This window comes from Tasmannia lanceolata, unplaced genomic scaffold (genome assembly GCF_043159265.1).
Source record: "Tasmannia lanceolata isolate RefF3 unplaced genomic scaffold, GAP_Taslan_0.1 ptg000026l, whole genome shotgun sequence".
Classification (NCBI taxonomy): domain Eukaryota; kingdom Viridiplantae; phylum Streptophyta; class Magnoliopsida; order Canellales; family Winteraceae; genus Tasmannia; species Tasmannia lanceolata.
In genome coordinates, this window is record NW_027518703.1 from 9,376,191 (window position 1) to 9,392,585 (window position 16,395).

The following is a 16,395-nucleotide window of genomic DNA, read 5'->3' on the forward strand; positions in this document are numbered from 1 at the left end:
CGAAATCCCCTCCCATCAAACAATTCCAACACTCCGATTTGTTTTCATTGAATGGGGTTTGAAAACATACAATTAACAGTCATTGTCAGCTCTCTTCGCAACGCATCAACAAGCGGCATCTTCTTCGCCAATCAGTATCAGCCATCATCAAAGCTTCAGGGAATATTTATTATCAAACTTTGACAGTGCGCTTCAAATCGGAGGATTCTATTTTATTTTATTTTTACGGAGAATTCTGGTGGAAAATTTTATTTTCATATTTTGGAATTTTATTATTATCAAATGTATGTCGATTTTTCAATCCACATATGTTTGATGGGGCATATTAAAATATGTTAGATGAGATTTGATTAAGGTGCTAGATTAAGCAACTATGCTAAACCGGGTAGTTAGGTTAGATTAGTATGCTTTATCTTTCCACAGTCAATGCTTATCTTTTTACGTTTCCTTTCAGTGTTCTACATAAACAATCGTTAGGCTCATTGTAATTCAAACAAGATTGGTGCAATTCTCTTTGATTCTATCAAGAACCCACCACATGAGAGATCCAAAGGTCAAAACCACACCAGAAGAAGCATTCATAAGGAAGTGTACAGAGTTCATTTATGCTGGGCGCCCTTGATAGACATTCAGAATTTGATTTTTGTACAATAGGCAACCATAATGGGCCCCACGCCATAACTTGATCTGTGTAGCATTAATCTTCCGTGATGGAGCCCACTGGATGAACATTCCATCATTTGGTTTTTTATACCATAGATTATCATCCATGATGGAGCCCACTGCTGGATGAACATGCTACTATTTGGTTTTTATACCATAGATTTATCATCGATGATGGGGCCCACTGGAGCATATGGAAGGTTTATTTGGGGCCCACCCACAGGACATCAGCATGATCCAAGCCTTAAATAAAACCCCTCTAAGAAGTTAATCCAAATTCAAGACCTCTAAATGATTCGTTACTGTAGGTCAATCGAATAGAGTGATTTTTAATTTTTTACTCTAGGGCATCTACAATAATGGGACCCACTAGATGAAAAGCCTCCAATAAGAGAGCTTGTTGGTCTACACTTATTGGGCCCCACTTCTAACACATGTACGTGATCGGATCCCTTTATCCGATCAACAACCTTAATTCCGGCCAAATATCGTTGAGACATCTTGATCAGATGATCTAGTCCTTTGATCCATCAAGATGTCCAGTCTACAAGATCAACGGTCTTGATTTTCCATACCCATTCCCCGTACGGCCCCAAAACCGACTGTTTTTGTGATAGTCTTCGTCCAACAAATCTCTCATTCTTTATTTAAACGGTTAAATCTTTTCTCTCCAATACAAATCTTTTCCTTCAAAACCTCCTGCAAAAACCTTCCCTTCCTCTTCCCCAAAACCCAAAACCCAAAACCCAAAATCATTTCTCTCAATAAAATGCTCCCCTCTTCGAAACCCCTTCTCTTTTTCTTCTTCTTCTTCTTCTTTTTTTCTTCCACTTTTGTTCTTTCTGAGATTTCAGTATCCAACGGTACGGTATACGAATTGCTCCCACAATTCGGACTGCCCATCGGACTCTTACCGGATTCTGTTACAAATTTCTCTCTATCCGAAGATGGAAATTTCTTTGTTGAATTGGAGAGACCCTGTTATATTCAGTTCGAGTATTTGGTTTATTACGATCGAAGAATTAGTGGTACGATCAAATACGGGTCGATTAAAGATCTGAAAGGGATTCAGGTTAAGAGACTCTTTCTTTGGTTTGATGTGGACGAGATCAGGGTCGATTTGCCGAACTCTGATTCCATCTATTTTGAGGTTGGATGGATTACTAAGAAACTTCAAATTGGGCAGTTCAAGACCGTTCGATCTTGCAAGGCTGAGGGTTCTATTCAACGCGCCCGTAAAAGCTTCTTGCAGGTAGTTTTTTTTTTTTTCTCTACTTCGCTTTTCTTTTTTTGATTTGATATTCTGTTATATGTTCTTTCATTAGATTAGTCGTTAAAGATCTACTGTTTGGATAGAGTACTAAAGCCAAATACTCGAATTTGCTTCATAGGCATAAAACATTAAGACTATTTCTTACATTTTAACAATTTGTTATATAGGGTTTTGTTGAGAAAATCTGCTGGGCAAATCAGATCGGATTGTGCACAAATAAACGGAAAAGTAAAAACAAGAAAAACAAAACAAACCACAAGATGAACACGCCAAGATGCCTACATCCACGGGCGACCAGGATTACAATAGATTAACACAATCTGGCAACCCTTTCCTTGTCCTCTCAACCAACACTGTACACAAGAGAAACCCGTGATAAACCCAAGAGAAAAGCCAAGGAACCTGAGAAAAACCCTTTCTCCTTCTCTCTCTTGTCTCCTCTTTGCAGCCACCACACAAAGAGCCTTCTACGCCAAAGAGAAACCTAGTTTTTAGAAAACCGAGAACAACTTTCATCTTCTATTTCCATACCTGCTTTGGTGGGATTTTTAGAAAACCACAACTTGGAAACTTATTGGCATAGGAAACAAGGCAATTTTCCCAGCGGGTTTGTTTTAGATGTAATATTTAGTCAGTCAGCCAATGCTATCGAAATCCCAACAAAGCAACTGTGGGTTTTTATGGAGTTTTCCAAAACCCGAATACTCCAATTTGGGTTTTGATGGATTACTCCAAAACCCTAATACTGTGGTTTTGATTGAATGCCCCAAAACCCCAGTACTCAAATTGCATAGGAAAACAGATCATTACGTGGACTTTTGTAAACATAACTTGCAATTTTTTTGGTTTTTGTTTCACGGGAATGAAACCTAATAGGTATTGCTTACATTCCAAAAATGTGTTTACGCTGAAGCGAGTGAATTCAATAATGGGTTTGTTACTTTATTTTAGGCTGAATGTCTATTTTATTTTGCCGTTGAAATCACAATCCCACCAAACCAAATGTTGAATGCTTTTCGTAGCCTTTTGTCCTCATAGATAGTACTCATTTCTAGCATGAAATGTTCAATGAGAGGGACACAAAATTTTATAACCAACAAACTGGATTGGATCTTGGAGGTGCAAGAGGGTCAGTGTCACATTAGGAAATTAGTTAGCTTGTGATCTTGATTTGGGGATGAGTTGATGATATTTTCCATTTGAGCCTAATCAGCTTATTTAGAATAAACTTGTGGGGCTTCCTAAGGCCAACACGGTCGTTTGCATGCAATAGCTTTAGTCTACGCTTTTCTTCCTTCCTTTGGAATAATGTTACCTCTGCCTGGAGATTAACCAATCTCATATACAAATGACTGACTTATTTTACAAAAAATAAAAACACCGAAGTCCCCAACACATCCTCTTTGAAATCAATAAACAGATACTTTTTTGTTCGTGCTCTCCATGTTAGAAATTTGTGCTTCTATTCATGTTCTCTTTCTTTCCCATCTTCATTCCTCTCGTATTCTTCCTTTTTCTGGCATACTAGTGATCAACTTGATCCTATCCTAGATGGCATGCCATTCTATTTACATGCATAACTAAGGGACTGATCACCTCAGCATGTGAATAGCAGATAGCTGTTAGTAGTGTTTACAGTTTGAGAAACAGCTGGCTTGCTACCATAAATAATACTACTTTATCATTGTCATTATTTGTCCTACTAGTACTACATATGCTACATGCATAATGACAAAAAACACCATCACAATTAAGGCAAATGGAAGTCACAAGTCAATCACACAAATGAGTGTGCATATCTATATCCATATAAATGATTGGAAGACCACAAAATGGTTATACATGGTTTCTTGACATCATTTTCACCATCTTCTATTAGTGACCCATCTGTTGATGCTCAAACTTCCTTAGCATTTGTCATGGTTTCTTTGTAACGAGATCTCAAGATTTCCTTAGCCATCTCTAAATGTGAGCTGTCCACAACTTCTCTGTTTTTCCATTCCATATTCTTATGTTTCTTCTTCCACCACTTCTCTTAGGAATAATTTGTGTAGTTCTTCATTCAAATTAACTGCACATTCTAGGCATGGTTCTACATTTTTTACGTGAGGCTGATGTAATGTGCACATTCCTTTCACTTTCATCTTGAAGTGATATTAGAAATTTAGAAGACATCTAGATAAGCGTTTAAAAAAACTCACATGGTCAACCCAGATCTCAGATGTGTTGACTAAGTGTGGCATAAGAGAGAAAATATCAAAATAAACATCTCAAAAAGAAAAGAAAAAAGGCTGAGTAAACGGAGAATTGAAAATCCAGTTGATAAATGAAAAATTGAAAGAGAGGAACCAAGTCTGAAAAGCTTGGCCTAGTAAATGAAAAACACATTTCACTTTATCCAAATTTTGGCTTAGTTGATTCTTTCAGGCCGGCCTTTTTGTGAGTTCTAAGCCAAGTGCTGGTTTTTAAATTATGGTCTATCATCCCTCAGTGGCCCCAGAATCCGCAATGGTGGGAGCCTCGTGCACTGTGCCACCCTTTTTCATCTCTCAGTGAGAGGTACTCCTGGAGCTACTTCCAAACACTTAGTAGAAAGCTGTGATCTAACTGAACTCATATTTAAGACAAAAAGGAAGGGAACACATCCTACACTCCTATAATTGATGGTTCTAGCTATTTTTTTAATTGTAGGCTTCTAGCTCCTTCTGATCAAGAATATTGTATGTATGAGCATAGTTAGCAACACGAGTGATGGGAAAAAAATGTCAAGAGAAAAAATGTGTTTAAAACTTCAATAGCTTAAAAATTAATAGAAAAAATATCAGAAAATGAGAACGGAGAGGAGAAGGTTAAAAATGGATTTGAAATGGCCGTCGTATTAATAAAACAAGATACAGAAGTTTCTTATATACATCCAAATTTGTAATATACTTGTCAATACATACCAACAAATTCTAAAATCTGTATAGTTGATTCTTATTGTGAACCCATATAATTTTTTTACATGGAAATTCCAAGAAAGGCAGGTACTTCTTGGCATTGACTGTTGTCAAGAGTTACACAATTACACAAGCCAAAGGTTGCAACAGTAAGCTACCTATTGATTCATAACTATAGTTTTGTTGGTGGAAGTTGTTTTAAAGGATACCGATGGATTACATGTAACTCGTGTGCTTTGGTTGGTAGAAGTTATTTTTAGGAGACTGATGAATTACATGTTGTCACTCGTGTATAGCTTACAACCATGGGTGTTGTTGCACATGACCTTGGAGAGTATTTCGCTTGGTCTTGGAAAAGCTGTGTGTGATTTCCCAGGGCTTTGGGGATGATCCAGTTGTGCTTTCTCTGGTTCTTTGGATCTTATATATTGGTCCATGTGGATAAGGTTTCAATTTGTATGTCTAAATGTAAATGGATTATCAAGTATCAACGGGGCAACGTCTCTTGCTGTTGGTTTTGCTCGTTGACTAGTAAGGACTTGTTTTAAGAACGACAGAATGGGTTTGGTTTTGGAGCCCAAATATGACCCGGGAAGCTTTACCTGTGTTCCTTTCCTATTGTAGAATTGCAATTCAGTTAGTAACTATTGCATTTTATGTGAAGTTCTTTCACTTATAAGTTGAAATTCTTATGCTTACCAATATATGCTCCAAAAGAATGAAATCCCCTCTGTTGCTGATTGACGCATGTGGGGGAGGGTGTCTCTTAGCTTAGCTAACTTGTGTTTATGGTTTTCAACTTTTGCAGGTTCCAGCACCTGTGAGGGAAGTAACCATGTTACTTACAGAATAGACAAGGGCACATCCCATTCCAGTTCAGCAAGGTAGAGTAATCTCAAATGAGGGAAGTAGCCATGCTACTTACAGAATAGACAAAGGGCACATCCCATGCCAATGTAGCCAGGTAGAGTGAAGTTTTAAAACAGTCAATCTTTTCATTTTTTTTTTCAATCCAAAATCTTGTGATTATCTCTGAAGACCATTGATCAAAATCATGCATACGCTTGAAGTCAATAGACAATTCTATTTTTCTTTTGGTTATTATTCTTTGTGGGTGAACCCTGCTATTGGGAGAATTAGCACCTGTTTTTTTTTCTACCTTGTGGAGATGCAAGAAATGATGATAAATTATTTCATTGTCAATAGAGGGAGAGTGTTTTTAGCAAGAGAACAATCGTCTAAAATAACAAAAAATATATCTATCTCAGGTGTTAATTTTCAAAATAATGCTACCAATTCCATAGCAATCTCCAGCAGTTTGACAATTGCAATGCCAATGCCGACCACTCTCTCTCTCTCTCTCTCTCTCTCTCTCTCTCTCTCTCTCACACACACACACACACACAATCATGCTTGTGATAAATGGGTGCGAATAATCCTACAGGGGTGCGGATTTATAATCTCCCTAATGAAAATGGGATTGCAGGAATTAATAGCTAATGATTCTTTTGATAACATGTGCGGTGATTGATATTAGGGTCAATGTGCCCCCCTCCTCTTGCGGATTTTACAAGCTAAAACCTAGATTTTATAAGCTAGAACCTGGATTAAAAATTGAAAGTGCAGATAAATAAGAAAATTACTGCATGTAGAAAGTCAACTAGAGGCTTGAAAGAAACCCACATGGCTTACAGTAGGTAAACAGCCACACCAACAAGAATCTGTTTTATCCACACAAAAAAGATAAATTGAGCCACACAAAAACAATGAAGCCCGGGTAATTATTTGGTAGCGACAAGAGACGGAGCTTACAATTAAGAGATTGATATTGCCACCCACCAACTGCAGGTAAATAATATGGATTAATAAATCAGTCCTTATTTACAAATAAGATTATATATTAAGTTAAAGAGGGATGCTAATATCACAGACGCCCTTGCATAGACTATAAACTGGTCACAAGGGCGCCACCATTGGATCCACGTCACCTTGAATGCATTTTTAATGGCACTGAAATGTTAGAAGCAAATGACATGGATCCAATGGTGGCGCCCTTGTGACCAGTTTCTTCAAGGGCGCCCGTGAGTTCAGCATCCCTCTAAGTTTAATGGCTTTGGAAGAAATTAACTAGGTAGAGATGAGTTTTTATATGGTGTAAGCCCTTATAGTCCCTTATTATTCAAAAATTACTTTACGGACCATATCATAAGATGATCCAAACCGTCCATAAGATGGAACACAACATAAATAGGCTATTCCCCAAAAATCATTTCCATAGGATGATCCCTGCCCTATGATCTATAGAGGAACTGCATATTATGGAAACCTCAATAGATCAGAGGGCTAGGATATCCTATGGAAAAGATTTTTGGCGAATAGCCTATTTACGTTGTGTTCCATCTTATGGACGGTTTGGATCATCCCATGAAGTGGCCCGTACAGTACTTTTTGAAAATTATGTGACTCTAAGGGCTTCTTACACCATATAAAATCTCGGCGGATATAATAAGACCAATGTAACCATTATTTGCGCATGAGATCATATGTGTTAGAATTTGTGGGATCCAACGGTTAGATTGAGTTAGGATCTCACCGTTGGATCATCTTGGAGGTGGATTGGGTAAGTTGGCTAAATGAAGCAACTAAATAAATTAGGCAAGTAGATTAGAAGGGGAAAGCAAGAGAGATTAGAAAGTAGATTTGATTAGGATTATTTCCTTCTACAATTATCTTGATTTACTTTGTATGTTCATCATGTAAGTGCTCTATATAAGCACCATTAATTCTCTTTTGTAAAGCATTCTAGTTTAGTGAAATCTCCTGAACTTATCAATATGCAAAGTAAGTCAATGCTTTGAGAATCTCTTTTGATGCCACAAAAATTAGTCTTATTCACAAATAATACAAATATTATTTTAATTTGTTACAAATAGGACATTAAGGCCTCTTCTATAGTAATTAAATAAGTCATGCCTAAGGTTATTATAATAAGTGATTTGCTGGGGTCCATCCCAAAAGGCATTTTCAGCTCATGGGTCGCATGTCAGACCAGCCACCTCGTGAATAAAGACAACAGCTTATGCTCGTATGTAGGGCTGCAAACGAGCCGAGCCGAGCCGAGCGGAACTACGGGGTGTTCGTGCTCGGCTCGCTTAGTTTGAGCCTCGGCTCGTGTTCGTGATGAGCTTTATACTGTAGGCTCGTGTTCGGCTCGCCAAAATTCAACAAATCTCGAGCTCGGCTCGTTTAGTAAACGAACGAGCACGAGTCGAACTTTTAGTGAGCCGAGCCGAGCCAGGCTCGAGCTTAGTTGGGTTCAGGGTCAGCTTGTTTAGTAAACACATCAAATAAATATCATTAAGTAATATATATAATATAATATATAGTAATATAACGAACATAATCCAAGCTTTAAAGCTCGGCTCGGCTTTATGAACCGAGTCTAAAAAGTTCACGAGCTTGTCCAAGCCGAACTATACAAAGCTCGAGTTCGGCTCATTTATTTCACGAGCCTAATTTTTGGTCTCGGGTTCGGCTCGTTTAGTAAACGAATGATTCGTGATCCGGCTCGATTCATTTGCAGCCCTACTCGTATGCAAAGAACCTTAGGCAAACTCCCCCGGGCTGCCCCCTCTAATGTACACTACAAGGGGGTGGCCCAGGGAAGAAAAAGGCCTGATTATATCATTTCCCGAAGCAAATAATTCATGACGATAGTTCCAAAGCAAATGATTGGTACTAGACAGAGAAAAAGACGACCATAAAGCCCACCAATTACTCTCCCTCCCTCTCTCTCTCTCTCATAGAAAAACACCACTCCCGTCTCGTTCGGACCAGTTCCAAGCTCACAAAAAAATGTCGAACTCCCCAAAACTCTTCTTGGCAGCCCTTCTCTTCTACATCATAACAGTTTCCGCATCCAATTCCGAAACTCCCAACTCGGTTCACGATATCCTCCCAGAATTCGGACTCCCGAAAGGCCTCTTGCCCGATTCCGTTACGACCTACTCGCTCTCCGATGACGGAACGTTCGTGATAGAGCTCTCCCACTCTTGCTACGTCCAATTCTCTGATCTCGTCTATTACAGCAACAAGATCACCGGAAAGCTCTCGTACGGAAGCATTTCTGATCTGTCTGGAATCCAGGCCAAGAAGGTCTTTATTTGGGTTCCGGTCACCGGAATCGAGATGGACCCCGGCTCCGACGAGATCGAATTCCACGTCGGATTCCTGTCAGAGAAGCTTCCGGCCAAGCAGTTCGAGAGCATTCCCACTTGCAAAAACAAGGCCTACGGAGAGAGTCTTAGAACTGCTTTTTCCAACTTTGTGGAGGTACAAAACTTTCGGATTTTGGATTTTTCTTTTCTTCTTTCTCTTTTTACAGTTTGGAAAACTACTAGGAAACCCATGGATAAAAACATATGTATTAGAATCGCCAAAATTTTCATAATTACCAATAGCACATTAATAGCTTGGGGCGCAGAATTTGAGCTCAAGCTCAGATAGATTATCTGAGTTAGCCACTATAAATACACCATCTTCCATGTTCTTTGACTCATCCAACCCATTAATTTCACACCACCTGGCATAGATAGGGTGTTCCTAAGAAACCATCTTCATACAATCATCCTAATCATTCGATCTGTACATAGAGGCACAAAATGGACCCATTTTCTAGCTGTCCATTTTAAACCTCCACAAATCAACACTTACCATGATCCTATAGAGATGATTTCTTAAGAGACCCTCTCTATATTAGGCCATATACAACCAATATCTAATATAACCCAAGCAACATAGGCACCCATTCTATTGAGAGACTCTACCTCATATACCATTTACCATTTACCTTAATAGCTTTTAATTATTTCAAAAGGTACGTACTCTTCATGCCTCAGGAGGATGATCAATCCAAACCGCTCATTTGAGGATGATCCAAACTATGGATTTGATGGGCAACAACGTAAATAGGTTGTGGCCCAAAAATCATTTCCATTGGATCATCCCAACCCTCCGGTTTCCATAATATGTAGTTCCTCTATATATCTGAGGGTTGGGATCGGAGGGTTGGGATGATCCTATGAAAATAATCTTTCGGCCACAATCAATTTACGTTGTGGCCCATCAAATGGACAGTTTGAATCATCCTACGGTGTGCCCATAAAATGGGCAGTTTGAATCATACTAAGGTGTAGCTCGTACCATGGTTTTTGAAAAATAAAGGACTTTACTGCTTATACCATAAAAAAATCTCATTAGAGATAGATGTTGCCTTTTTTAGAAGGGTTTTGTGAATTTTCCAATCATTTTTCACACCGTTTGAGAATTTTACAAATGTTTTGAGTTATTTTTATCAAAACATGTGTAGAATTCCTTTCCCTCCCTTAGAAAGAGGGAGATTTTCAGGTGATTTAATCTTGCCTTTGGTGATGAAGAGATTTTAGGGATTTCTAAGGGTAATGTAATGAAGGGTAAAACGGGGGTAAGAGAAAATTAAAAGTTGTATTTTTTGGCCAATCAACCTCCACAATGGGGCCCAATCTTGACCAACTCTCGCCTGTACGGTATGGATTTGGCCGAGCCACTATTTGGGTGGTCATGACTTGAGAACCATCTGTTTTTCTTGTGCTCTTCATTAAATCAGTTTATGGGTTTTCCATGGTAACCGACTAAAAATCACTTGAAATCTTGAATGTTTTCATTTCTCTTTCTGGTATGTTTCCATATGTTTGTTTATATTGTATACCTGCTGCAATCAATGTGGATGTCAAGAAGGTTTTGACAGTAATGCACTTAATAAAGACAATTTAGTAGTACGTAGTAGATTTGCTTCATTGTTTTATGCTTGTTCTAGTTGTGGCTGTGACACTGTGGATTGCCTATTAAGGGCTTATTCAAAATTATAGTAACTTTCAGTGTTATCTACGTTAATTCAGTTGTAGGGGTACCCTTATCATAGTCTAAGCATTTTATGCACCATGGACCATTCCGCAAGACGGAAGTCTTGCGAGAAACCACCATGGCACAAACTCCTGGACTGCTTGATTGGCCATGGCCCATGGGTAATGTAATCAACCAGATTAGTGGAATCTAATTCCGTTACGGGTTGGATCGAGATTCCAGAAAGCAGCCAGTAAGTGGCAGCTTGATTTTAATTAACAAGTGGTAATCCAATTATTCATTGGAGGCATAATGACAATTTTTCTTATCCTGCAGGTGTGAAACAGTGACAACGTATTGTGGTGGTTCTACTTTTAGTCTCAAGTTCTCCAGTTACTTTAAATGTGGAGTGTTGGCAATGTCAGAAACTGAAATAAGTGTCACCTAAGACCAATGATGAGAGTATTGTGTTTCATTATATATATATTCCGTCAAATGCATGCATGCTTTTGTGTTTCTTTTTCTAATCTATGGTAAGCTGTTATTAGTTTAAATGAATCAGATAATGTGCTGATAGCTTTTGTGTTTTCAATTGTTTTTTCTTAATGGAATTTTATCAAATGATGGTTGGAACCTTAATCTCTCAAATTCTGCTGCATGACTGGTGACTTTATCAGTTTTTACATGCCAATTAATGAAATATGCTGAATTCTTTTTTTTTTTTTTTTTGCTAAACCAAGTTATTTACTGTGAAGTTTTTGAAATGGGATTACAAGCTGGACAATCATCAAAAAATCAATATAGAACATTCACAACAATGGTAGCTCTGTAAATCAAAGTATGATGCAGCAATTCCTTGTCATTCTTAGGGGTGCAACTCGGGCGGGCTCAACCCGAACCCGGTGGGTTCAACCAGGGAAAAACACGGGTTGGGTTGAGTTCAAGTCGGGTTTGGATTCAGGTTGGGTTTTCTCAACCCGGGGCGAGTTCGGGTTGAGGGCTTGGGCAACCCGGCCCGAGTTCAACCCAAAATTTTTAATAATTTTTTTATTTTTTAAGCTTAAAATCTCGGGTTGGGTCGGGTTGGGTAGTGTTGAACTCGGGTTGAGTCAGATTCGGGTTGGGAAAAAGGGCTGGTCGGGTTAAACCTCATCAGGTTGGAACTCGGGTCGGGTTCGGGTTGAGTAAACGGTTGCTCGGGTCGGGTTCGGGTTGGCCTCAATCCGAACCCAACCCGCCCGAGTTGCACCCCTACTCATTCTGGATAGCACTTCAGAAATCAATGTCAACCCATTTGGATATCAAATGACTTCCTTTACGTTACTGCTCATCAATCTTCCATTCCTCTCACAAAAGATGTCATCCTAGGCTGTTCTACCTTGAAACTACCAACGCTGCGGCTTAGGAATGATAAAGAATCAGGATAGTTTGTATAAAACAACTTCAACCTTCTAGGATGGCTTCATTAAGATAGGAAGTATAAATCCAAGTTATGTAGGAACATAATGAGATTGCACTCCTTTGACTTTGCTTGTTTCCTTGCAGTTGATTCATGCATGATCCAATGGAGGATGTATGTTTGTGCTTCAGGTTGATGGCCCTAGGCTATTAGGTATAGGAACAAAGAGAGCAACCAGGAGTCTTGGCTTTTTTATTGCTCTGCCACCTGTTAAATTTCAAAATATACCCAATGGTGCAAGGCTAAATTTAGGATGTTAAAGATTTGAAGTTAAATATTTGAATCAATGCTAAAAGTAGACTATGACATAATGTAGATCATGACAGAAAGTGTGGGGAGTCGCAAATGGAACCAATCTCTCTCTCTTCCTCGTACCATATATGTTAATAGGGCTAATGAGAGCCCTCCTTCTCCTAAACTCAACTCAACTCAACTCAACTAAGCCTTTGTCCCAAACTAGCAGGGTCGGCTAATGAATTCCTTAGAAAAATTTTATGAAGAAAGTGAAAGGATCTACTCTAATGAGAGCCCTCCTCTTTCTCCATTCGGTAAAATTTGTTTTATGGCCATTTTACCTCTAAAGAAACAGAACCAAAAGGAAAGGTGGGGGCTTCCATGTGTTTTTGACATAAAATGTGCATTGTGTTTCGTTTAGTTGATGCGTTTTGGGCATAAAATTTACATTGTGTTTTATTTAGATGAGTTACCAGAGTTAGTCACTGACGTTTATCATGTTAGAGCTGTAGCTTCCAAGTTATTGCTCATTCTCCTATTAAGAGGATGACGTATCAAGATGTTGATCTTATATCATCGAGGTCTCCTGCTAAATCAGGATTAGAATACTCTTTAATTACTACATTATTTTCTTGATGTATTGACTTATAATATTTTGTACTTTTTAAAGTATCTTTAGTTTTTTTAACAACTAGGCAACGTGCAACCCTGGAGCTTCTCTGAAATCTACTTAATTACAAGACCTAGACCTACGGCAAAGCATAAATCAAATATTGTATATAGCGTGGCTTAGACCAAGAAATGACTAGATTTTCTTTATTTTTGTTTACAAAAATGTTTTACTTTTTGTGTTAAGCTAATATTTCCACCTTGTTTTTTTGGGAAATGATATCTTCGCCAAGGTGTTTCGATAAACAAGCGCTCCACTTGCTTGTCGTGTAGTATTTAAAGGGATTCCAAAGGATATTACGGACCTCAAAAAGCTCTTTAAACCCTTTAAATACTACACGACAAACAAGTGGAGCACATGTTTATTGAAACACTTGGTGCATATATCATTTCCCTTTTTTTTTACATCATCATCATTTACCTTATTTCTAGAGGTTATTTAAAACCTTGTAAATGTAAAGTTTCTTTTTAAATTATTAATGCCGTAATTTCTTTGACGATATCATATGCAAAAGGAAAACTTCGTTGGAACCCGAGGTTAACTTTAAAGGGATTTTTGCTGATTAGTCCCTACATGGCAAAATAATTGCTTATTAGTCCCTAAGAAAAGCATATTAACTGAATAGTCCTTATAAATGTAAAGCATCAATTAAGTATAAAATGGCTTATTTACATTTCTTTATAGCTATTAAATTTTTTGTACATGTAAATTTATCTATAGCTATTTAAGGCAATGTTTGGGAGCCATGAGATTTTTTTCCATGAAATATAGTTTATCCAGTGGTTTGGAAACGGGCAAGGAGGGTTTGTTGAAGAGGGAGAGAATTGAGAGTTTCAGAAGTGCCCAATTTCTCAGCCACTTCGGACTATCTCCTACTCAAAATTAGAGGTTTCTATCTCCTTACTATGCCCTCTCAATTCTCTCATCCTCCCACTCGCCCTACGCTCTCTCCCCACTTGGTAAACTAATATTTCATGAAATATAAGCCATGGTTGTCAAATATAGCCTAAATATCTTATAAATGTAAAATTATTTATTGTTATTAGAGGAAGTCTAAACTGAAGGGAGCCCTTGCGAAAAAGAGGTGAAAGGGCGCTCCCATTGGCTGCACATCACCATAATGTTTGACTTTTCGGCCATTATTAATGCATGATGGTGATGTGTAGCCAATAGGAGAGCCCTTTTGCTAGCAAATTCTTTACTAAGGAGGGGTTCACTTTATATATAGTATAGATAAATGTTCCTTCAGCACGCTCGGTTGTTATGTAAGGTATTCAACTACAAAGATATTTACATTTTTATAAGGTATTTAATAGCTTCATAGAATTATATATATATACGGTTTTAAATGGCACCAAAGTATTATCATTATAATTATGAGGAATGATTAAATGAAGGACTACCCATTGGACCATCCCACCAAAGTGCATTGATAACAGCACCAAAAAATATAAAATTAAGTGAACAATAAATGAATTTTTTTGGGTAGGTAAGCCGGGATTGAACCTCCGACCTCAAGGTTGATGAACAAAGTCTGAGACCAATTGAGCTAGGCTCAGTCATTAATAAATGAACTTTGATGAGATGGTCCAATGGGGTGCCCTTGTAGTGAGAGCATCCTTCATTTAAGCATTCCTCATAATTATATATGGTACTAGTTGCAGACCCGCGGCCCAAAAGAGAAAGATTTATACCCAAATTAAAAAATAAAAAAAAAAGAATAAAGAAGAAAAAATCATAACAAAGATATAGAGAAAATTTATATAGAGTGCTCCAACATCTCTAAATACAAGTTTTATATAGAAACATGCCATCTAATTATTTGGGTTTTTTGTGATATCACATTTGGAAGAAAGACCTGAAAGATATTTGATCAATCTTCTTAATTTACCAGAGAGTGTGAAATTTCCGACTTTGACATATACATGGAACATTACAACTAAATTGAGGAGACAATAGTTAGGGGCCGTTTGGCACCTTATGATTGAGTAACATGAGGATTAGAAACAACCAAGTTAGGACTTCTAACTTGTTTGAGCTTCCGGGGGAGATTGAGGAAAGGGGAAGAGGAAGATTTGAAGAGGAATTTGAGAGAGAGAGAGAGAGAGGAAACTCTGTTAGACCGAAAATCGGTAGCAGGTACGAAAGTGACGTAAGAGCTGAGCTGAATGACCCGAGGAGCTGAGTCCCGAGAAATCAAAGTGAGGGAGCTAAGTTCAGCTAGACTGAAATGAAGGAACTGTGTTCTGTACAGAAGCAAACGAGGTCAGAAGACCAACCCGGGTGTTATTCCGGACAGGCCCTTCGATACTCAAGTCAGTATATGAGCAGGAGTGCAGAGCTAGTTTAAGAGTTTTGGAGAGGTTGTCCATTATCTTTTGGTTTGGACAGGTCGGCTTGTGATAGGCTTGAGTTTACCTACTCCAGGACAGGTGTCGGCCTGTGATAGGCTTGAGTTTTTACACCCCATCAAACTCTATTAATACAATTATTCTCGAAGGAGTAGGAAGCAAAATAAAAGATTTTGGAAAAGGTCGGCTCTCTGTGTTCTTAAACGTAATTCATAAATAGTCAGCAGTATGTGTTTGTAAAGTAGCAGTCTTAAATTTGGGAATACCAAAAGAAAATATCGTCCATATTGTTAGTGATTTTGCATTTTCAAAATCAAGTATATTACATGTTTTAGTGTTTTGGAAAATGTTTTATCAAAAGCGTTTGGGAAAAAGAAAATGTTTTCTTGGAAATATTTGCTTTTACAAAAGGATGTAGAAGTGTAGTTGAAAAGATAGTTCCACATCGGATGAGAGAAAAGAAAGAGAAGGGCTTATAAAGCACTACCTTTTCTAACTCTTGTTGATTGCACATTGGGTTGAACCCATGGTTGGACCCGCGGGACGGTGCAACGCACCGTTCGCACACGCGCACGCGCACGCGCGCGCGCGGCGTGGGCAATGGGCTATAGGGCGCATAGTGGCGCTTTTTTAGGCGCACTTTGCACTTCGCACGTACGCAACGTCGCGAGGAGCGATTGGAGCCTTTAATTTTTCCAGGACCGTTCAATATCAATGGGTGCGATCTAACGGTCAGATTTCAAACATTCTGGAAAGGTGCCCTGTAGAGGTGTTTTTCACACTGAAAAGACACCAGATGGTCTATAAAAAATGTGCAAACTTCAGTCATTTTATATAGAAATCGAATTGGCAATTCTGACTGATTTTACACTCTCTTCTACACTCCTACAAAAAATCCCCAAGTATTTCTACATACTGTTTTTCTT

At 38.3% G+C, this 16,395-nt stretch overlaps 1 protein-coding gene and 1 long non-coding RNA gene across 2 annotated transcripts; both read left to right on the plus strand.

The window, feature by feature from the left end:
* The first annotated feature begins 1,322 nt into the window (after positions 1–1,322).
* Positions 1,323–6,142, plus strand: LOC143858696 (uncharacterized). The gene is made up of 2 exons (XR_013239001.1): positions 1,323–1,915; positions 5,684–6,142. It is a non-coding gene; the product is annotated as an uncharacterized LOC143858696 (long non-coding RNA).
* Positions 6,143–8,660: 2,518 nt separating this feature from the next.
* Positions 8,661–11,347, plus strand: LOC143858631 (uncharacterized protein At5g01610-like). The gene is made up of 2 exons (XM_077369326.1): positions 8,661–9,207; positions 11,092–11,347. The coding sequence occupies exons 1-2, from the start codon at positions 8,731–8,733 to the stop codon at positions 11,095–11,097; spliced, it is 483 nt and encodes a 160-aa protein (XP_077225441.1). The 5' UTR covers positions 8,661–8,730; the 3' UTR covers positions 11,098–11,347.
* Positions 11,348–16,395: the final 5,048 nt, after the last annotated feature.

Excerpts from the sequence above, each read along its gene's own strand:
- LOC143858631 (XM_077369326.1), top strand. The coding sequence starts at position 8,731 with ATGTCGAACTCCCCAAAACTCTTCTTGGCAGCCCTTCTCTTCTACATC.